Consider the following 26,357-nt stretch of genomic DNA (forward strand, 5'->3'; position numbering starts at 1 on the left):
CACTGAGAAACTAATAAAAATCTAATCTAGTAGCAAGTACTGCAGAGCAGTAGTTAAACAGCCCAACTCCTTCGGCACTTAAAAAAAACTGAGGTCTGTGCCGTTGCAGAGGGGAGGAGTCAGCAGCAAACTTTGCTGTTAACTATTTAAGTGCCAACTTAATGCACCCTCATACAACCCCATGGTAGCAGTGTCTCCCAGAGTGGATGAAGGAGACATACATTTTTAATATCATGTGATTCTGTCTCTTCCTAAACATCACCTGGGTCACACGGCAAACAGTCCTCCACGAGGTGACTTCCTTTCTGTGGGTTGTATGTGCCTCTGGGACATGGGAACTGTTCAGGAGAGATTGTCCCTGCAGGGCAGTAGAACCCAGCAGGACACTCCTTACCCTCCAGAGATGAGCTGTTACTGGGGCAATAGAACCTGCAGTCCAAGTGGAGATGTTGATGATGGATCATTATTTACATAAACAAACAGTCTTACAAATAGCACACCAGGAATTATAATGAAGATAATATTCTGTTCTGTATAATACGGTACTGGGCATATCTCACCCTTCTGTGCATGGTTGGCAAACACCTTGTCTTTCGATAAGACTATAAGTTCCAGGAGGACAGGGCTGAGGAACAGCTGAGCCAACAGGGCAGAAGTGTCCTGAAATACAAAGATGACTACAGTTCATCATGGGGAGGGTAGACAAACACTGCAAACTCCAAATTCCAAGACTGAACCCTCTGAAGCATTACCTGCTGGACATGGACCTCCCATATAGCTAACAGAAGAGGGATGAGGAGATATAGAAGATGAGATACAATAGAAACCTTCGGAACATCGTCCGGTTGGTGTCGCCAATCCAAGGGAGTCGCAGTAATGCCCAGCAAAACATGAAGAACATTCAGACTGTTACATGGGATAATAAATATATAAAAAAATATTTTTAGCATCCTACTCATATTACACTTAAGTCTGCCAGTTTGTATATAACAGTATAAACTAAGCGTTAGCATACTGTACATTGTTTAAATACATTCCTGTGTGATTAATAATGAAGACGAATGTTCTGCATCTATGATGACAGTGCACATTGTGATGAATATTAGTTCATCCCAGAAAGTGGCTTCCTCCTCTATGTGTAGGCAAAAGTACAATACATCTGCTCTATATGTTGCAATGGTAAATGGTTATAATACAATTCCCAATTTCATGTAAGAGTCAAAAAATGCTTCCAATGTTTTTGGTAGAGTTAATGGCATCTATTCTGGTAACAGACAATGGCTTCCAGTATAGACTACACTGACCACTGCTTTACTGTGACCCTAGTAACCCTACCTCTATATGAAGCTTTATCCTCGAGTTGAAGGTGCCGAGTGGGCAAGGAGTGGGTACAATGCTGCCCCGAGGACAGTAATGACCGGTAGGGCACGGACCAGCAGATCCTGATTACACACAAAATAAAGAGGGATAATGTGATCATCTGTGAGGGAAATCGTAAAATGAACCTCATAAATATGAATCTATGTTCATAATAAACATTTCTACTGTGGAGACCATAACAGGAATATTCGGAAGGTCGTCCAAGTATCCTACAAGTCACTTAGTTGTCAGACACCAGCAAGCTCCTAGAATTATCAGCAAAAGGTAAAGTAAGTCTGTCTCATTGTAGGAAAAGGAGGAATGGATAACTTTCTCTCCACCACACTATGTTGGATGATTTGAGGATTATTTACTAATTACTTTATCTCAGCCTTGTCCAAAAGCCCTCTCTTTTCAATATTTTGTCCTTTATATATAACTTTTAAAGACCAGATGAAATCATCAGAATGACTCCAAGAAGTTCATCATATTTCATTCGGCTGGTTTTGTAGCTTAAGTTAGAAAATTGAAACAAATAATAAAAAAGGACTCGCATACATTTTGTTTTCTGAAACCTACTTATTGAACTGTCCAGGAGATCTGATGCTTTGATACTAAATAACATGAACACATTGGGCCCGACCATGGTCTGCAATGTGTATTATGAGTTGCACATATTTTAGGACTCAAAAGACAGCTGCCAGGGCTTGGTGGGACTTGTAGTTCCAAAACAGTACTTCACAATTTTAAAGCAATAGCCTATTATCCTGGCGCACACCATCAAAGCCCCACTGCTATTGATTGGGGCTAGGACATAATTTTGAGTGCCAAATTTCCACACTGCTCTAGGGCTAGTTTCACATTGTGACAAGTGACTCCATCCAGTGGACCTCCATGCTATAGTGTGACCAGCCCAGGCTGACATGGTCTGGTGCCGGTTGTTGCTTTTCATTATCACCCAGTTTAGAGACTCTTAACGCCATACACTAGTAGTAGTGGGAGTGAGGTTCCTATTACAGCAATGCACGAAAATCGTGGCCTGAAAAGCACCTCTGTATGAAACATACAAAGTTTATACATCAAATTTTGTATATTTGTATCGCTATTGAGTAAACCTTCCCTTCCCAGGGTTTTACAGTGTATGGTTTGGTGAGGAGACATTTGTTTTCTCTGAATATTCACTGTCAGAGCATCTTTCTTTTCAACTCTAAATCACTTGCATATTACTCCACACAAGAACAGAACTGTGTGATCGGTATTGCTATATTTGGTGTCACCTGGGATCTCTTCCTCTGGATCCGGTCGCTGGGAGAAGGTGGTGCAGTAATAACCCCCTGTACAGTCCCCGGTCACACTGGTGGAGTTATAGAACATGCAGTAACTGCCTCCATCGCAGGCTCTGCAGCCAGCTGCACTCTCCAGTCCCAGCTCAGAGCTGTAGGTCCCCGGATGACAAGGCCTCCAGTCTAAGCCAGTTCCTTGGAGACAGTAGAATCCTAAAACACCATAATGTCCAGAGGGTGAGCAGCAATATATCCTTTGATATTTGCAGTAGCTACACACTGTAGAGACACAATGCAGACAATGTATTATGTGCGTTGTTACCTCTAGGGCACGGCTGGGGGATTGTTCCTGGCATGCAGGATTTACCAGCAGGACAGATGTGACATTCAGTAGAGCCAATCTGCAACGTGTGGGTTCCAGGGGGGCATGGAATAGGCGTGGCAGATCCAGACGGGCAATAGTGTCCAGGTGGACACAGACCCCCAGAGGGACCATGACTTGGAGATGATGTTTCAGATCCATCAGCACAATAATATCTGAAAGGCCAAATACAAATCAAATCCCCAATTTACATCCTCTGGTTTTATATACCATAAAAGTTTTCTGTACAGAAGGTCGTGTTTGAGGAATGCAAACTTTATAAGATCTTGTATATACTATATACAGGATTTATCAAGATGATCTGCTAGTACATTGTTGATGGAGAGAAGAAATTGACAAATCAACTTAATAATTATTGTCCCTCAGTGTTCACTACAGAAAGAGAGGGAAAGGGGCCACAGCTAAGTTGCAAGTATATTTATAAAATGAGGTAGATACAAGTACACATACAGATGATAAAGTCCTAACAGAACTCTCAAAACTGAAAGTGGAAAAATCAATGGGGCCATTAAGAGGTTAAAGGAGTGCTGGTAACACCATTAACAGAAATAGTCAATCAATCACTAGCTACAGATGACTGGAAAAGAGCAAATGTAGTTTCACTGCACAAAAGTGGAAGCAAGGAAGAGGCAGCAACTACCGACCAGTGAGCTTTACATCAGTAGTAGGGAAACTGATCCAAACACTCTTAAAAGAAAGAGCTATAGAATATCTAAAATACAGTAACTTACAGCATCCAAAACAGCATGGATTTACTGGGTGAAGATCATGTCAAACCAGTTTTAAAGAATTTTTTGACTGCGTGACTAAATTAATAGATCAAGGGGAAAGGGGGGTGTAGATGTAGCTTATCTAGACTTCAGTAAGGCTTTTTGACACTGTCCCACATAGCAGATTGTTAAATAAGTTTAAAAGCTTGGGATGGATAAGAGCTTGGTTGCAAGATAGCAAACAGAGTTGTAGTAATTGGAGTGCATTCACAGGAGGAAAAGGTTACCAGTGAGGTACCCCAAGGACCTGTACTTGGACCAATGATTTTATTATCTTTATTGATGACATTGCAAATGGTACTGGAAGGGATGGCTTTTTGCAGATGACACAAAGATATGCAACAGGGTTGACACACCAGGAGGGATAAAACAAATGATTGATGATCTAGGTAGACTACAGGAATGATCAAGAGAGTGGCAAATACAGTTTAATGCCAAAAAATGCAGAATCATGCACTTGGGTCTCAAAAATCCCAAGGCTAAATATAGTATCTACGGCACTGTAATGGAAACTACTGAGGAGGAAAAGGATCTAGGAGTCACTATTTCAGGTGACATAAAGGCAGGTAAGCAATGTAACAAAGCAATGAGGACAGCAAGTCAGGCGCTTGGTTGCATAGGGAGAGGAATCTGTAGCAGAAAGAAAGAAGTAATAATACCACTGTATAGGTCATTGGTACGGCCTCATCTATAATACTGTGTTCAGTTCTGGAGGCCATATCTCCAGAAGGATATAAATACATTAGAGACTGTACAAAGAAGGGCAACTAAAATGGTGCATGGCCTACAGCACAAAACTTACCCGGAAAGACTAAAATATCTTCACATGAATAGTTTGGAGCAGAGAAGGGAAAGAGAGGACATGACAGAAACTTTCAATAATATCAAGGGTTTTAACAAGGTACAGGATTAAAACATTCCTCAAAGGAAGAGAAATATTAGAACACGAGGACATGTACTGACACTGGACGGAAGTAGGTTCAGAGGAAATTTGAGGAAATATTACTTCACAGAAAGGGCAGTGGATAAGTGGAATAGTCTCCCATGAGAGGTGGTAGAGGCCAATACAGTAGTACAGTTTAAACATGTTTGGGATAGACATAAGGATATCCTTACAAAGAACTAAGGCTCAAATAGGGTGTGAGGTTACCATCAGTTAAAATAATAGGCATACTAGATAAGGCAAGTGGTTCTTATCTGCTGTCAAATTCTATGTTTCTACATACAATTAAGGAAAACATTTTATGCTACAGAATTATGTGCATTTTAATGGAAAGTCAACCATATTTAGGTAATTTACACATTGATACAAACTGTTCAACACAATAAACCACTGGTGTCAATAGCAAATTCCCTTGTGCACTGTTACGATATATTTTTTTCAAGTCAGGGGTGGGTTAACAATGAGGATTTTACATTAGCTTTTCCTGGTCCCTTGAAAATGTTTGACTGTGTATTTACAGTAATGTGTTGTGTAAATCTACAGCTCTTACCTCGTGCAGGAGAACCCCTTTTGGATTAAGCAGGATACTGTACACATGGTGGACAGGGTGGTGTATGTGAAGTTAATATGACCAACTAGCATGGAAGATTACCTCTAATGTTGGCCACACAGACACTTATTTTGCCGCTCTCCCTGAGCGCCGGGGGGACAAAATCTGTTTAAAAATTGGTCAAACATATGGGTCATTGGGAAGGCTGATCCTCAACCAGGGATGACCAGATCAATCTGAACCAGATAGGGGTCCATTAGTGTGGTTGGAATAATGATCACACACACACAGCTTGCTGCTTGTCTTCCAACGAACATACCAGATGAAGCCAATTGTTGCATCAATTTCAATTATATTATTCTATGGCATTGGATGTGCTGGCTTATAAAGAGGTATCTGATTTTACAGGGAACATATCTGACTCACCCAGCTGCACACAGTCCTGAAGGAGAGATCTGTCCGGTGTTATTACAGTAATGCCCTCCAGGACAAGGTTGACATTCCAATTTGCTGCTCAGACCCTTTGCGTCTGACAAGGTGCCAGCAGGGCAAGGCATTGGTGACCGTGCCCCTAGAAGCAAATGATACAATAATCTATATAAAAAAATCAGAGCCCCTGTCTGTGTTTGTGGCGGCGGGATATGTCACAAAGATTAAAATACCTTCTGTGCAGTAGTGTCCTGGAGGGCAGAGGGCACCAGAGAACCCATCTTGTGGTCTTTCCTCTACAGCCCCCTCTTTACACCAGTATCCTGAAGAGCAATTTCCTACAAGATGTAATAAGATCAGTTATATATTTGTAACAGCAGCTAAATACTAGTCAGATTTCACACATTGCTCTACCTGTAGGTTCAGCCTGTCCTGGGCCTTTGCAGTATTTTCCAGATGGGCAGTATACACACTCCGTGATACTGGAAAGACCATGTCTGGGTCCATACATTCCTGCAGGACAGCTGTACTGGGTGCCAAACTGTGTCCCCGCAGGGCAGAAATACCCTTGTGGGCATATAAACTGTGTAAAATCACTGACTGGCCGCCCTCTCAGTTCACAGTAAAACCCTAGAAAGTGACAAACATCAAGCTGAAAAACGTAGCTATTATGGATTATAATTAGGGTTTTCAGATCAGTCAGGTAAAGGTGGCACATAGAATGCACAAGGTGGGACATTAGGAATTGGTGGGAATCATTATGTGACTTTCATATATATTTTATTTTATCATGCACAGTACACAATATCAAAACATCTGCTTTACATCAACAGTTGCTAAAAATCTAGTTTTTACCATACTGGTCAATTGATGCATAATACTAAAGCAGGTTGTGGACATACACGCCCATTTATATCACACTCCACTCACAAACACATGTACGCCAATCATGACACACACCCTGCCTGCACACACCCACCCATATAAAGACACAAGCAGCACAAGCTCACACTGACCTGACACTACGCTAGGCAAGACTTCTGTGGTCTACAAAACACCTCTAAACAGGCCTGTCCAATCACACACCCATCACTGTTTCTAACCCTTGTCCCTAGATGTAGCCTGCCTCAACCACAGACCCACAATACCAATCTGATCCCCCATACCCCTCACCTTCTGTCTCTGCTCACCATACCCTGCTCCAGCCTTACAATCTTCCCCTTACACTGCCTGCAACTTCTCATGCCACTTTCCATATGCTCCTCCAAATTAACTTCCGTCTCCTGTCCCCTACACGATACTATTAACTCCTAGTTTCTAATACTATTGCAGGTAGTAGGAGCAGGCAGCAAATCAGAGGCATACGTTAATGTTGCCTGAGGAGTTAATGGGTAGTGAGCTGGGTGAATGGAAAGCAGCGGAGCATAAGGACAACACTGTTTCAGTAACCAGAAGTAGGAGGTGTGGAGATGAGGTGGGAGGCATAAAACGGCCACAATTTTATGTAGGAAAAAAAATGACCACCCCTTGCCATGGCAACCAGACACTGAATAAAGGTGATCTGTCTATGTGACCAATGTAGGTCCCATTCTTCACTGGTTTGTGAGAAGTATGGTGTCAGCAGAGGCACTTGTCATCCCTATTCTACCTCTACTCCCACTGTCACTTTGCTTCTCACAAATGAAGTGAAGGAGGAAGAACATGTCTTAGAAAATATTACACAAGTAACTATGTTTATGTGGATTTGTGCCTTAGGTGAGAGTTGCACCAATCCATTAACTATTTCAGGTACAACTCTGACCAATACTATGGTTCCGGTCTCAGAGAATACACACCTGCCTCACAGGTGCGGCACGTGGTCTGTCTCTCGTCCTTCTGGTAGAATCCAGACTCACAGGGGATAGGATTTGGGCTCCCTCCTGGACAGCGGTGTCCTACAGGACATGGTAGGCTATTGGGCAGTGTCTGCCCTTCAGGACAATAATACCCTGCAAGTGGAGAGCACATTGAGAAGATGATGCACCAACACTGATTTAAAGTTGATACATTGTAGGAAAAAGGATGAGAAAAGAGATGGGTGAGGAGACAGGGAACAGGGGCTCAGCAACCAAGAAGAAAGGAAGATGATGAAGGAAGTGGAGAACAGGTGGACCCTTATTTAGGCATTATTTGATCTTTAGTACTCTATGTTTCTGTTTCATACCTTCAGAGCATTGCCCTGTGGGGAACGTGATCCCAGAACTATTACAGTAATAGCCCGGAGGACATGCCTTACAGTCAGAGACCATTCCTAAGCTATAATCCGCAGAGTAAGTGCCGGCCGGACAGAACTGCGGATGATGAGACCCATTCGCTAAAATTAAAAGAAGATGATAAACAGGTGGACAATGCACTGGATAAAAGGGGAACTGGAATATTACTGAACATTGGTCTACTTACGACAATAAGTCCCAGGAGGGCAGATATCCCCCTGCACAGTGTCAGTGGGTTTGGAGGTCTTGGCTCCACCAGTACAGAAAAAGCCAGCAGCACATTCGCCGGATGGAGCTGGGAGACCTGGAACAGGGCACAGAACAAGACACGGTTACATTTACAACAAAAGGATCTAGTGAATAAACCACTGCAACGTTCATTAATAAATGAGAACATATAATAACTTCAGAAAAAAGTATAAAAATGTACTTAAAGCCCCTGCCTGTGAATCCTGCACAGCTCTCTTGGGTCTATGAGAAACAACACAGCTAGTGTGAAGTGATGTATTTCATGTTTTAAAAAAATAAACTGAACATGTCCCCTGATGTGCAAAGCATAGAATTATTAGTCTACCATGCAGAGATAAGTAAATCACTCTACACAATGAGTGCTCACATAATTGAAAGCAGAATCTAAGGTAAAGCATTACTCCTTTTTAAAATGCATATATATATATATATATATATATATATATATATATATATATATATATATATATATATTAGTTGTCTTTCCATATTTAACAGGGTGGTGTTCCTTAATGACATCTGTAGCTTTAGATTTTGCTGCTGCTCCTACTGATCTTATTTCCTTCTATGTGACCATATCATTAAAAGGTCATTAAACCCCAAAATTTACATTTTTAAACATGGAGGTCAAAAACAATGTTCAGTGGTACCCTGACATTCCAATGCAACTCTGTGTTCTGATAGGGTCTGATGTAGATCTAAAAGCTGAGGCTGCAGTGACTTGAGCTGCTGTAACATCACTGGCTAACAATGAGTATAAGTCTACCAATCCATACAGTGGATTTCTACAAAGTAAGACTCAAGTTGCCAGTCACTCTGTATCTTCTCTGTTAGAAACCTGCTGTAGAAAAGTGATAGAGAGCATGGAGGACTTCTTTAGTGGAGTATAAACACCAGTAATTTCATGTATATGATTCAGCCCGGTATTACAGTCTTTGGTATATACAGTATTGATTCCAAATGCTAGCTTTACTTGTTCTTTTAATCTTTAGCAGTCCTTATTAATAAACATTTTGCCCACCTGCATCATCACAATATGACCCAGAGGGGCAGGAAATCGGTTCAGTGGTCCCCTCAGGGCAATAAAATCCAGGTACACACTTCCCTCCAGTGGCAGTGGCAGGACATAAGCAGTTAGCACTGGTGTAATTATCCAGGTCAAATGGCTGAGGAGTCCAAGCCGCAGACACACAGAACCAACCTAAAGTGGGGAAAGAAATTGGCACCTGTGCTTATATGTATGTTCAGCTCTGTATGTGACCGTTGCTGTAGGGTACTTGAATTTCTTTAAGAAATAATACAAAAAGAGCAAGTTGTACCCCAATAGCCCAATATGTTTTGGCACAATGTGCAAATGATAAAATAATTCTCAACAGGATAGTCTTTATGAGATTTACTTTGATAAAGTCCCATTTTGCTTTCTCAGCGCGTGTGCTAATTTCATTCTATTTTTTGTATAAAAAAGTTACTTGTTACAACATTCTGCTGCTCATGAAGACTCTTCATCATATACATACTGATCGTGATGAGTAAGGCAACTAGGACCAAGCAATTCAGCGTACACTTAGTGACCATCAGATCAAGCATTACTTTACATTGTGCATCGTGATAAATCTTAGTTCAGTATTAGGATGCACCTTGTTGTTTTTGTATTGTTACATGTTCTTCTGTTAATTAGAAAAAGGCGATTGCTGCCAATGCTAATGTACGTTTCCTGTATTTGTAATATGTCCAGAGTGACTAAGTTTGTGGCCACTCTTTGATTTATGTGTAGACTATGCAAATTAGTAGGCTGATTCCTGGCCACAGTCTTGTTCATTTATCTTGATCAATAAACCCCATAACTTGTACGTATTATCGCCTGATAACGTTGTGCAGCTGTGAATAAACATACTGCATCTGTGTTTACCAAATACTACTGGGTCACTAGCAAACACATTTCACACTCACCAGGATCACACTTGCCCGACATGTTGCTCAGACCCTCCACTCCACAGTAGTACCCCGGGGTACATGGCAAACAGCTGTCCAGGCTGTGCGTTCTAGGGTCAGGGTTGTAGTAGCCACGAGGACAGGGGAACTGAGCAGAATGTTTTGTTCCTGAAATGGACCCATAAAGGTAACACTAAAAATATCCAACCACATAAACTCATTATAGAGGCCTTAATACACAATTCTATGTCTACCAGCAGACCTAGGGTTAGGAAAGCAGCGCCTTAAAGCACTTGGGGGATGGGGGGTTTTCAAAATCAGGTACACATTTTACCATCATACAGTTTATTGGTAATGCAGCCACCAAATTTTGTAACAGTTAGACTATCACTTATCAAAGCACTTATGCTGGCTACACTCACTGCAATCTCAGGCATCTAACCTCATAATAATCTGAATAAACAGATCTGCTCCATACACCAAATAACTACCCTAAAAGTACACCCTCTCCATCACCTTTATACAATGTCAATAATCCGCCTCCAAAATGAAATCTAGTTTTTACACTGCTCTGAAAAACTAGACCCACCTAGACAAATCACTACACACAATACCACTAAAGAAGAGCTGAACCCCAGCTTTGCAAATAAGGCCAGGGGCAGTCTGGGCTGGGGGAACTGGGGGGGAACCTGGTCCCACAGTGGGCTATCTGCATTTTTTCCCCTTTAAAATGTTCCTAATAGGTTGCTGAGCAGAGTCTTGCCAACCGAGCTAAACTTTGCCAGCCAGCCTTTGAATAAGGCCCTGTGTCACTTTATACTGTCGAGGTCTATCTGATGTTACTGGTTTCTAGCAAAATGATTGGGCCGAACCGGTAGGGCAACAGCAATCTAAGAAGTTGCCTAATTGTCAGTTCTACACATCCCTATTTTAAAAGGGCTATTTTGTCTTATTTAAAAATCCTGCACAATATTACTCACTGTGATTATTATTCAATACATACATTAAATATTTAAGGCTTTTATGTTCCTGATTGTTGTTCAGTTTTACAGTTATAAGCTTTTTTCATTTATTTTATTACGTGAGGACATTTAAATAAAATATTTAGCAATTAGAATTATACACAAGGCAATTGCATGCCGAGAATAGAATATCAGAACTGGAAAATTTAAATCAGCTTTCCGCTAATATGCTGTCTCGTGAATGTTTGTACGCTTACTGCAGATAACCATCGTGGTTCACATGTTGTGAATTAAAAAAAATATAAACATCTTTTACCTTTTTTGTTTAGTTTGTATTTTGTGTATGTGTCATTTCTAAAGGTTGGCAAAATATTACAAATACAAATGTGCACACCCGGCCTGGCATATTCATCAGACGGCGAAAACCCTTTTGCCAGTGAAAATGGGTGTTTTCCTCTGGCCAGAGGGCTTGTTATCGACCAATATATGAAAAGCGTAAGCATTACTATAAACCTGTGCTTGCACGATGAACCCGATTTAAAAAGTATTATGGTGGTACTTGTACTGCTGTAATACCTGTTCAATTATTATATATATTCTATTATTGAGACTGTCTTTTAGTGGTTATATTATGATTACAATATATAATTTTTTTATATATTATTCTTTTAATACTATAATATTTACAAATATGTTTGTGATAACTTTATTTTTTAATGAAAATCAAACTAATTTAACACTTTTTTTTCCATTAGAGGAACTAGAGCCCAAATCCAAGCTTTCAATTCCACTGCACAATTGACAACTAGGCTCACGCCTGCGCATATTTGCAAGGCCTTGGTGAAGCAGCTTGTTAACCCTTAATGCTCTGGGACAGTATTGCAGGGGTAGCTGAGTATTGCTGGGGCTCTCAATAATAAATAGATTCCCAAATCCTCATGGTATCTCATACAGGTCAATAAAAGATGATTTCCAGGTTATTTCAGAACTGCCCCCTTGTGTGAATCCACACTGCACATTAATGCATAGCAAGTATGCAAAGCTGCCACTCAAACTCCACCTGCATAGTTAGAGAAGCCCCTCCCCGCTAACATGGCAGCCTGCTGCAGAGGCGTGATAAAGAGTATAGAGGATTTATTAACTGAGGACCAACACTGCAATTATTTCATAAATTCATTTTTTTCGAATACTGACTTTCCTTGCTCTTTAAATGAAAATAGTACATTTTTTAAAGCTTGTATATATTATAATTAAGTTATAAAGCTGACAATCACTTTTCAAGCACGGCTTGTTTTTGTACACATCAAGCTCTGTAAGAGGATCACTTTTCTTGATTTCCCCAAACAGTGAGAGAAATTAAGCAACCCCACCCTATGTCAGGCTGAGTACAGCCAATGCATGGTAAATTTCCAAAAATGCCAACACATGGACTGACATTATGAACTGAGCACACCCTACACATAACCCTAAAGAAACCAGGACCCTCAGGCTGAGAAAACACCTTTTTTTTACCACATTAGCCAAAACCCTGATGCTTTTATAATAAAGTAGACGTGGGGGTATATTTACTAAACTGCGGGTTTGACAAAGTGGAGATGTTGCCTATAGCAACCAATCATATTCTAGTTATCATTTAGTACATTCTACAAAATGACAGCTAGAATCTGATTGGTTGCTGTAGGCAACATCTCCACTTTGTCAAATCCGCAGTTTAGTAAATATACTCCCTGGGTCTTCAGCACCACTTCACATCAGGTGACATGAAATACTAAACAACAAAACAATGCCACACAGAGGCATATGACAAATGGCTATCAACAAAACTAGACCTACTTACATCCCCTCACTTGTCTAAAAAAATACCCTCCCAACTCGACAACTCCGTTGTGCACAAGATCTGCATCTCTCGTTCACGCTCAGTACATCCCCCATTACCGTTTACAGGACTTTATTTGAGCTGCACCCACTCTATGAAGTTCCCTCCCTTGCACAATAAGATTTTACCCCAGTCTTAAAACCTTCAGGTGTTCTCTGAAAACCCACCTCTTCAGGCAGCTTATAATATTTCTCAACCACCATATTAAACTCCCTAGGACCGAAATGCAATATGCAGATTTATCCTCATATATCGACTCCCAATGACCCACAGATTGTAAGTGTGAAACTAGGAGCTTCTCAGCCTTTGTCCGTTTTAACCAGTATTGTTTATTACTGTGTTTGTCCCCAATTGTAGAACACTACGGAATTTGCTAGTGCTATATAATTTAATGTTGATGATGATGATAAAACGGCATAAGTCAGGCTTTCCTTACTTTATTTGAAAAAAACAAATCCTGCTTCAGTTTAACATTCCTTTATTTAATATTCAGATCACAATCTCTCAGACAACCCCCAATCCATAAATGTAAAATGAAACGCACTGCAGTGCGCCACTGGTGGAAATCTCATTCCTATCCTGATTTCTTCCACTATAAATTCAAATTTCATATTGCAGAAATGTCCTTTCAATTGCCAAACAAACATTCTTGAAATGTCTAATACCCACCCGGTCTACTAACCCACCTTGACTTTTTGACACCTTCAACTCACTTATTTGCCCACCTGCACCTCCTCCCTCACAGTTAATTATTTTGCCACCTACTTCAAAAAAAATAAAAAATCTAAATAATTCAACAAGATATTCCGCAGTCCACCCACTCTACCCACCTTCACCTATACGCTCCAATTCACCCTTAATTCATTCTCTCCAGTAACTGAAGACACAGTCTCTACACTCATTTCATCATCTCCCCTACAACCTGTCCCCTCGACACTAGTCCTACCCAATTTTTTACTCCCTCTCCTCCACTGCATGCCCACCTCTATCTCACCTCCTCAACCTGTCCCCACATTTTTATCCTCCTTTAAACATGCACTCATCTGACCAATTCTAAAGAAACCATCTCTCAATCCAGGCTCTCTTTCCAACTACTGCCCTATTTCTTCTACACCTTTGCCTCCATACTACTTGAGCGATTTGTGTACAAACGCCTGTACACTGAAAAAGCTCTCACAAGTGTGATCAATGATCTAGTTACTGGAAAGTCTAAGGATCATTTCGCCATACTGATTCTCCTCGACCTCTCTGCTGCATTTGACACCGTTGATCACTCTCTTCTCCTACACACTCCTCACTCCATTGGCCTACGTGACACAGTTCTGGTTCACTTCCTACCAATCGAATGGCTCCCTTAGTGTTTCTACACTAAATGTACATGACTTATTAAACAACCTTGTACAGGCGCCTCTTTAAATTACTACCTTAAGAGATCGGATGACAGAGTGTCCCGTCAATCTGACATCATCAAACGCTGCCAGGATCTTCAGTTGCCGCAATTTAGTAAAGTCTTCCTTTCAAGCTATCAGTCTTTCCACTCAGTCCACGATGAGGTCTTCAGTTTCATCGTGCCGGGGTAAGTAGTGTTGTGATTTAACAGTCATTATATAGTACCCAACCCCTTGTTTTATGTGTGTTCTGTTTTCCCTACTGTACAGGCGCTGCAGAGCACTGTGGCACCTTACAAATCGACGACAATAATAATAATAAACTATTTTTTTTACCTTTAGGGCAGTAAAATCCAGCTGGGCACGGAAACTGGCTATAATCACTGGTGTTCTGAGCACAGAAATGTCCAGCGGGGCATGGTAAGCAGTCTGGTTGATGAGTAAGATTATTATAGGTCCCGGCAGGACAGATGAATGGACGGGTGCTTCCTGCAGGGCAATAATGACCTCGCGGGCAACCCCCTCCTTCTCCTGTAATAGCTGGATAGGACACAACAAGGAGACGAGAAAAATTCAACACTCTCAATGTATTTCAATTCTTTCATAGCTTTATCTAATCTATTATTTTATTTTTGAAAGGACAAAGCAGTACAATCAAATAGTGAAACATAGAACAATCAATGCGTGAACACCACTTGAATAACATTAGAGCAGGAAAACAGCTGGAAGCTAATTTTCAACGGAACCTTGGTACTGAAAATGTAATGGGAAGAGGGCATGAGAGAGAAGGAAGGATAAGAAACGATGTGGCAAGGACTGGTAAAGAAGAGAAGCAGAGCAAAGTAACGGACATGAATGGGTGAGAAAACTATCTAATCTGTTCTGAGGAAACAAATACTACACTTTCCAAAAGAAACTTCAGTATCCGATACAATTGAATATTTTGCTGTGTGTCAACATAGCAGCTATATGGTGATATCCAATTGTATCTAAACACATTGCTAAAGAGAAACATTTTGATTTATACACATTATTTGATCTGACAGCAATGTATATATACCATAAAAAATGTTGCCAGCCAGGTGGCATTAAGAAGTAGCCGGGTGGGGCAGAGTAATTCTTTGCAATAATAATGAAAAATGTTGGAGGTTATTGCCCACACCTGCCAGGACTGGTCAGATTGGTGGTCAGTGGTCTAACACGCACTGCTGGTTGCAGTGCTCACATAGTGCATGCGGTGATAGTCAGCATATGCTGACTACCCCGACAAGACTTACCATGACATGATGATTCTGAAGGGCTCCTTAGCGACAATCCCCGATGCTTACTGTTAAAGCGACTTGAAGCAATGACGAAGAAGTAAGAAGCAGGCTGCTCTTGTCAATGTACAATGTAGAAGCCTTTCTAAACTACATTGTACATAGGCGCATACTTACATTTACCCCATTAACAGCACCGATAATCCTGTCACCATGGTGACTGACGTCATGAAGATCAGCCGAGTTCTTACTTCTTCGTCATTGCTTTAAGTCGCTTTCAACAGTAGTCGGCATTGGGGATCGTCGCTAAGGAGCCCTTCGGAATCATCACGTCGTGGTAAGTCTTGTCGGGGTATTCGGCATCGATATGCAGTACCCCACCCAGTGCCTGTTCTAATTGGAAAAACAATGGTTTATTTTATTATAATTTGACTCTGTTGGGCTCCAAGAGTCGGTTGGCAAGTAAAAACAGCCGGGTCGAGCACCTGGGAAATAGGCGCTGGGGAGAACACTGTATATATATTATTTTTTTTAATACGTTTTTTTAACCAAAGATAACAACTTGTTAAATTATAAACACACAGCACAAAATAAAATACAATGCAAATCATGTAACTGAATTTGTGCCCCTGTGTCACCTTTATGGGGCTTTATGTATTGTTTGTGGGGAAGGGCAGGGAACCAGAACATGGGAAAGGAAAGGGGATAAGAGGGAGAGAAAAGAGGGACTAGAAGATGGCTAGGAGTGCCCCCTCCCTATTTTCCTATTCTAAGTTTTCTCTACAAATTATTTTAAAAGGAATATCATAGTCAATGGGTCACAAAGAGAATGATGATTAATGACTGATGGATAAAAATACATACTACTCAATACGACCATAATATAGCTGTAATACCCTGAAATTCTCTCACGTCCACATGACGGCTCCAGCGGGACTTTGCTTAGAACTGAACTCCCTCCAAAAACGTCTAATGCATAAATTAAACAAGAGAACCGAAGAACAGAGTTGTTGAGGTATACAACTCCTTGATGTACCCAGAGACCAAAAATGCAAAGAGTCCAAACTTTCACTGTGCCTTTCAACCTGCACCCAGCATAAATTTCCAGGTAGTTCCAGATAAGTTCCTTCAGGGACATGTACAGGAATCGATTGAAAGTAATAAGATTCTTGGTAGCAAATTCACATCCCGCATTCATAAATACTAACAGTTTATATTCCCCTTCCTCCCCTCCCCACAAATCCATGCATGTGAGAAATGGTGTCTTACTTGTATTTATTATATGGACCAGGTCAGTTGTCCGACATCCCGGTATAAATCCCACTGGATCATTGTATATAAGCTCAGGTAACACTTTATGTAATATAGTGGCTAAAAGAGCTTTATTTCATTATTTAGTTTAAAAAAACTTTTTCTTCCTTAAAGAGGACCAGTAAGTTTAAGCTGATTACAAAGAAAAAATCAGAAAAAAATCAATGTTCTTATGTTTGTTTTGTCTATTTGTTGCTTTCTGTGTAAAATCAATCTCTTATTAGATTCCGTCCTCACCTGGCTGAAAGGAACAGCGTAGATTATGGGTGGTAGCTCTGTCCCCTGCTGGCAGTATCATAATGAATGTTCAGAGTGCTTGCGACAACCTGTGCAAGCACAGTATATGCCAAATCTCAATGCTCTGTAAGTGAGAGGTATGAAAACAAGGGAAGGGCAGGAATATCCGAATATTCAGTGCCTATCTATCTATTGTGTATCGAAAATTGTGACAGGAATGCAGAAAGGAGGCACAAAAAATAAAAGGTAAATGAGAGTTATTTATATCATGTCTAATTCAATTGTGCCAGCATAGAACAGCAAATAGTAGGTAACAGGTCCACTTTAATTCCCTTAATTTGCTGTCCCATAAAAGTTGATGACTGAGACAGTTGCCTCACTGCTAATATAGCTCTGGTTGCAGTTTGCATTTTATTATATTTATAAAAAAAATTGCAGAAATGATTACAGTTTAAAGATAACTAATATAGAATAAAACAGAACAACGATCACATCTCTTTTGTGATATTTATTATCTTACACTCGTCAGTAGGGGCAGAAACTCCGATGGTGCAGTAGTAACCCTCCAGGCACAGTCCAGTTGGAGCGGTAAGAGCACTTGAGCTGCAGTAATAGCCAGCTGTGCAGGGTGTACACTGGGATTCCAGGCTCAGATACAACCTATTCCAACAATGATAACAGCTGTAAGTGTAACAGTCACAATCACACCAGAGTCTTAAACAAACATGGTGTTATGATAACACTCACCTGTCTGAGAAACTACCATGAGGACATGGGAGTGGGACAGCTGCACCCCCAGGACAGAAGTGACCAACAGGACAAGGACCTCCAAAACTTTCATTACTGTTACCAGTAGGATTGGAAACAAGGGACCCTGAGAAAATAAGACAGTAAGCGGGGGAATTCAATTGGCCGTGTTACTGTTGAAAGTAAAGCAGCCAATTGAATTTTGCGATAAGAACAATAACATGTATGAGAATGCAGTGTATAAGCTTATTAGGAAGCTTCCGTTGGGTAAAACTGATGGGAGCTCTTCCATTATTATGTGAAGTCAGCTGGTGTCATGGACAGTATAGCTGGTGCAATGTGCCTACAGACACTATACTGCAACATTGTCGGAATTGACACAGGTGGCGGGGAACAGTGACGGTGGTCATACAGGTGGTGGAGAACAGTGAGAGGGCCATACAGGTGATGGGGAACATTGATAATGTTATACAGGTGGTGGGGAACAGTGACGGTGGTCATACAGGTGCTGAGAAACAATGAAAGGTTAATACAGGTGGTGGGGAACAGTGACGGTGGTCATACAGGTGCTGAGAAACAATGAAAGGTTAATACAGGTGGTGGGGAACAGTGTTTGCAAATGGTATCTTCAGGTGACAGTGTAGCAACTACACACCGAGGTGACAGAGTTGCATGCTTTTAGCTGTTAATTTACCTGGTGTGCAGAAAAATCCAGCATCGCAAGGACCAGTTACTGCTGAGGAGCCCTGGTCTCTGCAAAACATTCCTGAGAGGAAAAAGTCAGTACTTTCATCAGTATAACCTGGGTGTGGTGCATGCACCAAATCATTACATTAGCAAAACTTGCATAGAAAGCAGAAGACATAAGTACTTGTCATAGCGAAATGTGTTAGTTTTTTAATATTATTACCTCATTAATCATTTGGGGCTCAAACTGTTTGAGAATTACGGAAATGTTTTTAAATATATATATATATATATATATATATATATATATATATATATATATATATATATATATATATATATATATATATTTATTTATTCATTTTACTATTGATGGTATGTGTTTTTCTGTTGTGTTTTGTATCATTACTGAAAGTTGCACACACTAGTATTAAAATGTGTCCTAGGAATTGTCCTTATATTTAATGTTCATCTACACAGTATCTTCTGATTCTGTATGCAGGTTTCACTATTTTTATTTTGGTTTGCTGTAGGCTTTACATTTATTGTAGAGTCTGAAAGAAATGGAATGTACATTATAATCAAGCACAGTAAATGTTATTGCGGCACGAAGGTTCAAAGACGTGCTAACATGTACTGGTTAGTGAAAAATCCCTGTATTATTTAAATTTTTATGCGGGGAATTATATTGTATGTTCTTATCCATTACAACCAACCAGACAACTGAATAAGAACAATGCTGTTTCGATTATGAATAACTCATGAGGCTGTAACCACAATCTTCCACTTTTTTGTGTTCAAAAGAGTATCACCTGCTGGACAAAGGTGGCATCCGTCAGCCCCCGTTACAAATGGGACTGGATTGAACGTTCCAGGAGGACAGGGAATCGGGCTGGCTCCCTCCGGACAGAAGTATCCAGCTGAACAGGGGACGATTTCACCATCGGGACAAGTGTGACCAGTGACACAGACATTACACACAGACTGACCTGAGCATAACAAGGAAATAGCATTACAAGGTTACACTTTGGAGGTATAGAAGCACACATCATATTAAGTTCCTGGGCCTCCTCCCCATCCCCCCTACAAAAAAAGAAATATTATGTATCAATTTTTTCTGATTTCCATGCCAAGCACTGAGTAACAACATTCTCATTGGTAAGGAAAAATAGGATTCTTGTACTTACCGTAAAACCTCTTTCTCTGAACATGAGTTGGGGGACACTGCTCTCCTTGGGATATAGAGGACGCAGTGGGAGTAATGGCACTAAAAAACTTGTCTAGCCTGCTCCACTCCCCTCTATACCCCCTCCACAAGAAGAACTAAGTTAATTTACTAACCAAGCCACAAGAGAGGGTGAAAACACAACCAACAGAACACACAACAGTACTGTCAGAACAAAGGGTGGGAGCACAGTGTCCCCCAACTTGTGCTCAAAGAAATAGAATTTACGTTAAGTACAAAAATCCTATTTTCTCTTTCACACTAGTTGGGGGACACTGCTCACCTTGGGGATGTTCCAAAGCTGCTGCCCCTATGGGTGTGAATGCTCAGAATGAGGGGCACGTAAAACTTTATGGCCAAAACTTGCGTCTTTTGAAGCAAAGACGTGGAAATGATAAAACCTGGTGAATGTATAAACAGAACACCAAGTAGCTGCCCTACACAACTGCTCAGCCGAGGCCCCATGCCACGCCGCCCAAGAGGCGCTAACCGTCCTCGTGGAATGAGCTGTCAGACCTTCAGGAACTGGAGAGGCCTCCGAAATGTACGCCTTCCGGATAATAGCAGTGATCCATCTAGCCACAGTCTGCTTTGAGGCCGGGCACCAACACTTCCGATCGTCATACAGAACAAGAAGACTATCTGTCTTCCGAACCTAAGCTGTACAGTTCACATGAATCCTCAAAGCTCTGACCACATCTAAAGAGACTGAGTCCTGACCAGGCACCAGCGAATCCTGAGGAAGAATTGGCAGAACAATATCCTAATTCATGTGAAACATCGAGACCACCTTTGGATGAAAAGAAGGCTTAATCTAAGCACCACATGATCGTCATGGAAAATCAGAAGAGGAGCCCGACATGACAGGGCTGTCAACTCCGAAACCCGTCTGGCCGAAGCAATGGGCAGCAAAAAGGTCACTTTTCACAAGACAGGTTTTGAAGAAACAGACTCCAAAAGGTTCAAAGGGCGACTTTTGAAGCGCCGAAAGGACCAAGTTTAGGTCCCGTAGAGCCACTGGCGGAACAAAAGGCGGTTGTAAAGTACACCCTGTAGAAACGTCTACACCTCCAGTAACAGAGCGATACGTTACTGAAAATATACTGACAACGCTGCTACCTGGACCTTAAGGGACGACAACCACAATAGCTTGTCCAGACTATCTTGCAGAAAGCCAACACCCTGGCTAAATGAAAAGAATTAGTAGGCACTTTGATCTAATCACACCAACATATATACGCTTTCCAAATGCGGTGACAAATGGTGAATGATGACGGATTTCTCTCCTGGATCATGGTTTTAACCACTCTCTCCGAAAACCGTTTCTTTCTGAGAATCAAGGATTCTGGGGGAGATCTGAGTACCACGCTTCTCTCAGCCAATCTGGTGCCAGTAGAATCACTGGAACCCTTTCGCCTCTCACTTTCTGTAAGATCCTATGCAGCATCGGAAGCGGAGTGTAAAGGTACATCAACTTGAAGTTTCAGTGCACCGTCAAAGCGTCCACTAAGTACACCTGAGGGTCTCTTGACCTGGCACAATACCTTTCTACTGGTTGTGCTGCAAGGCCATCATGTTTATTTCTGGCCGATCCCACCAGAGGACTATTTGAGAAAACACCTCCAGATGGAGCGACCATTCGCCTGGGTGAAGAGCATGCCGACTTAAGTAGTTGGCATCCCGGTTGTTCACCCCCGGAATGAACACAGCTGACATGCAGGAACCTGTTGTTCTGCCCATTTCATGATCTTTGACACTTCCTTGATGGCAAGAGGACTCCTTGTTCCTCCTTGATGACTTATAAAAGCTACTGCCGTATCATTGTCCGACTACATTCGGATAAGCAGACGTGCCAGGAAGGACTGTGCCTGAACTAGAGCATTGAATACTGCCCGTAGTTTCAGAACATTTATGGGAAACCGTGATTCCTCCGGCGTCCAAATCCCTTGCAATCTCAGGTGAAGAGTGACTGCACCCCACCCCAACAAGTTGGCATCCGTCGTTACCACGGTCCAGTCCCACACCGAGAAAGGATGCTCCTCTGTTAGGTTGTCCCTCCTCAGCCACCAGAGAAGAGACAACCGAAAGACCTGCCTTTCTAAGCAGGGATCGGACCTTGACTACTTTGCCAGAATCTCCTGCTGGAACTTGCGCGAATGGAAACGAGCAAACTGCAGAGCCTCAAACAAAGAAACCGTGCGACCCAGTAGCCTCATACACTGAAGTACTGAGACGCGATTTATAGATAAAAGATCTTTCACTTGACGCCGGATCTTCAGCACTTTGAAGGGAGAAAAACCCTCTGACAATTTGTGTCGAACAATCCCAGGAACACCATATGCTAGGTTGGTATCCATCCAGATTTTTTGCAGTTGATCACCCATCCGTGTTCCTGCAAAATGTCCATGGTCAGCTGCAGATGTGACTCAAGCCAAGGTACCAACTCCGCTTTGATCAGCTAGATAAAATAGTCTAGATAAAATAGTCACCCCCTGTAAATGCAGCTGAGCTGCCATTATAGCCATCACCTTTGTGAACACTTGCGGTTCGGTGGCCAAACCGAATGGGAGAGCCCTGAACTGAAAATGCTCCAGACCCACCGCAAACCGCAAGAGACTTTGATGACCTGTCCTTATTGGTATGTGTAGGTAAGCATCCTTGATATCCATGGATGCTAAGTACGTGCCTTTCTTCATGGAATTTATCACAGATCTGATGGACTTCATTAGAAAGCTGGGTACCTGTAAGCAGGTGTTGAGGTCCTTCAGGTTTAGAATTGGTCTGAAGGCCAAATCCGGTATTTGCACCAGAAAAAGATGAGAGTAAAAGCTTTGACCTCTCTGCCCCAAAAGAACTGGAACAATCACCCCGGCATCCTGAAGTGACTGTACTGCACCCTTGTAAAGCCTGTCTTTCCTCTGACTCCCTGGGAAAAGATGTAGTCATGAGACGCTGCGGAGGTGCCCCCACTAGGTCCAAGATGTATCCCCTGGACACTATACCTTTTACCTAGATGTCTGTGGTGGACCTGAACCACCGCTCCTGAAAGAGCAGTAGGTGCGCTCCCACCACCAGAGCCTCTGGTGAAGGATGCAGGAAGTCATGCTGCTTGTTTTCCTGCTGGCTGAGGGGCAGGGCGACGTCCTGTCCAGGCCTGTCTGCCTCTTTGCCCCCCTCCCCTTGTAACCAGGGCTTGGCTTCTGGAAGAACCACCTCTAGAGCGACCAACAAACCGAAAGGAGCGAAAATGCCTCCCTTTTGCTTTTGGCGCAGCTACCAGCAGAAGAGCACTCTCCCCCCCCCCCCCTGTGGTCTGAGTGATGAATTTGTCCAAAGGAGAACCAAACAAAGCTGCTCCGACATATGGGACAATTCCAAAGCTCTTTGAATCAGCATCTGCCGCCCAAGATCTTAACCACAAGGTGCGCCTAGCTGCCACTGCTAAGGAAGTGGTTTTTGACAACCCCTGACCTGCATCCAGAACCGCATCCCCTAAAAACTCAGCAGCTTCTTTAATATGCTCTGCCAAAGTAGCTAACTCAGTTCTAGCTACGCCAGACTGAATTCTTGCATGAAGGATAGTGGCCCTTTTTGCAACAGCTTTAATAACCCAAGCCGCCGCCATTACTGGGCGCAGGGACACCCCAGACCCTAAATAAATCGATTTCAAAATAGCTTCACACTTTTTGTCAGTACTGTTTTTAAGCGACTCGGCAAGGGAAATACACGTAGACTTTGCCAAGTGTGCAATAGGAGCATCGATACTGGGATGAGTCTCCCATGATCCTACCTCCAAATCTGGAAAGGGGTAGAAAAGTTTGTATCGTTTGAGAATCTGACATTTATTGTCAAGCTTAAGTCTGGCCTTGTCAAAAATTTCCAACAGTTGTGCAGAAGAAGGAAAGAAAACCATTCTTTTCTTTGCCCTTTTAAACATGGAGGTCTGTGACACAGATTGTTCCGTATCCGATATATGTTAAAAACCTGTCACACTGCCAGGATAAGATCCTCAATGCCCTGTCTAATGGACCTATCCTCCTCACCTGTGAGCAAGTCCTCATAGTCAGAATCCTCTAGAACATCACCATCTCCCAATTCGGATGGATCCCTGTCCGAATCTACTAACTCCTGGACAATATGCAAACCCAAACATTTACGCCGTCCACCTGCTATACTTGAATGGAAGAATTTTTCAAGGGAATTAGCCACTCTGGTCAACCCCTGCACAGACCGTTCCAAACTACTCATCCAAATAGGCTCCAGGGAGACCCATGGACCACCCTGCAGCAACTGAGAGGTCTGTCCCGTAGGAATGGCGTCTGAGGACTGTATACCAGGAAAAGAGGAAAAGGTATCAGCACCTACCAACCCCAGACGTGGGTTGTCACTCCTTAATTCAGCAATAGACTGTGCCAGCTCCTTGGCCCAGGCTGGATCTACGATGTTCGTCGCACCCGCAGACAAGCACCCGTCCAGGTCCTCGGCCTCGCATACCGTGCACATGCCCCCTTGGTCTGACCGTCCACCAGGCAATTTGGACTCACACCTAGTACAGATGTACTTTGTACATTACAAAGAGAGCCTTGGATTTGGCCACGGTCCCTCTTTCTGACATATTGCAAAACAGAAAGGTAAATGAGAGACACACTGTAGAATCATCTTGTAACAAAGAAGAACTGTACAGTATATGGCAAACTGTAATACTACAGAGAGACACAATAATACCGTGCTTCAGACTAGAACCAGAAGTGTACTGTAATGTACCACCACAGGATGTACAGCAGTTAAAAAATACAAACACTGACAAAGATATAAAAAACAGCAAGGCCACTCTATGTCTACTGGCTTTCAGTCCCCAGGGATGTGTCTGCTTCTGATTGTACTTTAGGCAGGGTGGGAAATGGCTGATAAGCTTGCCAGAGCCCTGGGAAAAAACAGGCGAGTTAATTATTACCTAACCACACCCACGTAACTCTTTGCTGGCCTGCACATAATCAACAAAAAACACACATTTGTAATTGCAGAAAAAAACACACATCAGACCCCGGTGGGGACTGTGCACCAGGTCCCCACCAGCATAATATGCCTCACTACCTGTTTACACCGCAACTTCTCCTCCAAATGCCGGCTAACAGGCTAGGAAACTGGACCACAAGCAGCTCCGCCTCCACAGCAGTCACGGGCGACTGGAGCATGCTGCCGCAGTTCCCTAGGCAACCCGCATCGTCTCCCTGGAAGCGACTGGGTCCTGGACACTACCGAAGTGCCAGGTGGCCCTTTTCCCGGTAGCCCAACATAAATCAGAGGGGCGGCATTAAAGTACCTCAGGCGCTCTCCCTGAAGTAGCCATGGCGGTCACCCAGTGATCGCCGCGGAGACATCCTAGCTATCTATAAAAAAAACACAAAAAAACTCTAAGACTAGACACTAAGTAGGCACTAAGAAAAAACTGAGCTCGTCCTGTGGAGGGGGCATAGAGGGGAGGGGAGCAGGCTAGACAAGGTTTTTAGTGTCATTACTACCACAGCGCCCCCTATACACCAAGGGGAGCAGTGTCCCCCAACTAGTGTGGAAGAGAAACACAGATTTCACACATGTTCATACTTGCCCTACCTGTTACATTGCTGTAAGTGCCTTTGGGACATGGGGTGGGCTCTGAAGATCCTTCAGGACAGAAATGCTTTGCAGGACAGATGTCTCCGGTTATTCCATCTTGTGGCCTTGGACTTGTAGAACCAAGCAGGCAAAAATACCCTGGGACACAAACAACATATCCTGTTTATCTTATCTGCAAGAATGCATTCCATCGCTGAGTAAATGTAACCTACAACGTACCCATGTGACACTCCCCAGCCGGTTCCACCAATCCAGGTGCATCACAATAGGACCCTGGAGGGCATGATAAACACCAGGAACTGTTGACAGCTTCTCTGCGCGTGTTCCACATGCCAGGAGGGCAGGCTTGTCTTATCCCGTTAAAACAGAAGTGACCGGCTGGGCAACGGTCCCCAAATGGTAAATCCACCTGTGCAGAAAAAAGTAAATTTATGTGTAAGATGCAGGAAAAGCAATAGAGGTGTGGTAAGATCTGAGAGGCAAAGACACTTACAGGGACAGAAGTGTTGGACCCACGTGTACAGTAATGCCCGTCCTCGCAATGTCCTTTAGGTTGGATCAAACCTGGTAGGCTGCAGTACATTCCCAGTGAGCAAAGCTCACAGTACTCAATGGCTATGTTGCCAAATGCATCAGAAAAAGTTCCCTAAAAAAAAAAAAGCATACAATATGCCAAATACCATATATCTCTTACACACTTGCCGCTCAATGCAGAATACTTAATTAACAAAACAATGTCATGTAAAGGACCATTTTCAGAGAGTTAATACATGGAAGGCTATTCAATGTATATATTTGTAATCCACATTATTAATATAGAGGATGCCAATTTGCTTGTTTGCAGACATCAGCTGAGGTGCAGATGGAGCAGACTTTCACTAAGAGAATGGCTGCAGCTTT

At 42.4% G+C, this 26,357-nt stretch overlaps 1 protein-coding gene across 1 annotated transcript in view; it reads right to left on the minus strand.

Annotated features, from left to right (window-relative positions):
- LOC142107145 (uncharacterized) overlaps window positions 1–26,357 on the minus strand; it is a 247,993-nt gene that overhangs the window by 97,353 nt on the left and 124,283 nt on the right. The window contains exons 22-43 of the mRNA XM_075190329.1: window positions 25,951–26,103; window positions 25,677–25,866; window positions 25,455–25,595; window positions 19,429–19,605; window positions 18,624–18,695; window positions 17,930–18,056; window positions 17,703–17,842; window positions 14,712–14,915; window positions 10,168–10,317; window positions 9,239–9,418; window positions 8,156–8,272; window positions 7,920–8,069; window positions 7,552–7,704; window positions 6,131–6,346; window positions 5,950–6,054; window positions 5,714–5,858; window positions 2,965–3,179; window positions 2,637–2,855; window positions 1,336–1,442; window positions 753–906; window positions 561–660; window positions 263–429 (exon numbers count right to left, since the gene is read on the minus strand). Of these exons, the coding sequence (XP_075046430.1) occupies window positions 263–429; window positions 561–660; window positions 753–906; window positions 1,336–1,442; window positions 2,637–2,855; window positions 2,965–3,179; window positions 5,714–5,858; window positions 5,950–6,054; window positions 6,131–6,346; window positions 7,552–7,704; window positions 7,920–8,069; window positions 8,156–8,272; window positions 9,239–9,418; window positions 10,168–10,317; window positions 14,712–14,915; window positions 17,703–17,842; window positions 17,930–18,056; window positions 18,624–18,695; window positions 19,429–19,605; window positions 25,455–25,595; window positions 25,677–25,866; window positions 25,951–26,103 (3,382 nt within the window). The remainder of the gene's footprint in view (window positions 1–262; window positions 430–560; window positions 661–752; window positions 907–1,335; window positions 1,443–2,636; window positions 2,856–2,964; window positions 3,180–5,713; window positions 5,859–5,949; window positions 6,055–6,130; window positions 6,347–7,551; window positions 7,705–7,919; window positions 8,070–8,155; window positions 8,273–9,238; window positions 9,419–10,167; window positions 10,318–14,711; window positions 14,916–17,702; window positions 17,843–17,929; window positions 18,057–18,623; window positions 18,696–19,428; window positions 19,606–25,454; window positions 25,596–25,676; window positions 25,867–25,950; window positions 26,104–26,357) is intronic.

Source organism: Mixophyes fleayi, chromosome 11, assembly GCF_038048845.1.
Source record: "Mixophyes fleayi isolate aMixFle1 chromosome 11, aMixFle1.hap1, whole genome shotgun sequence".
In the NCBI taxonomy this organism is placed as follows: domain Eukaryota; kingdom Metazoa; phylum Chordata; class Amphibia; order Anura; family Limnodynastidae; genus Mixophyes; species Mixophyes fleayi.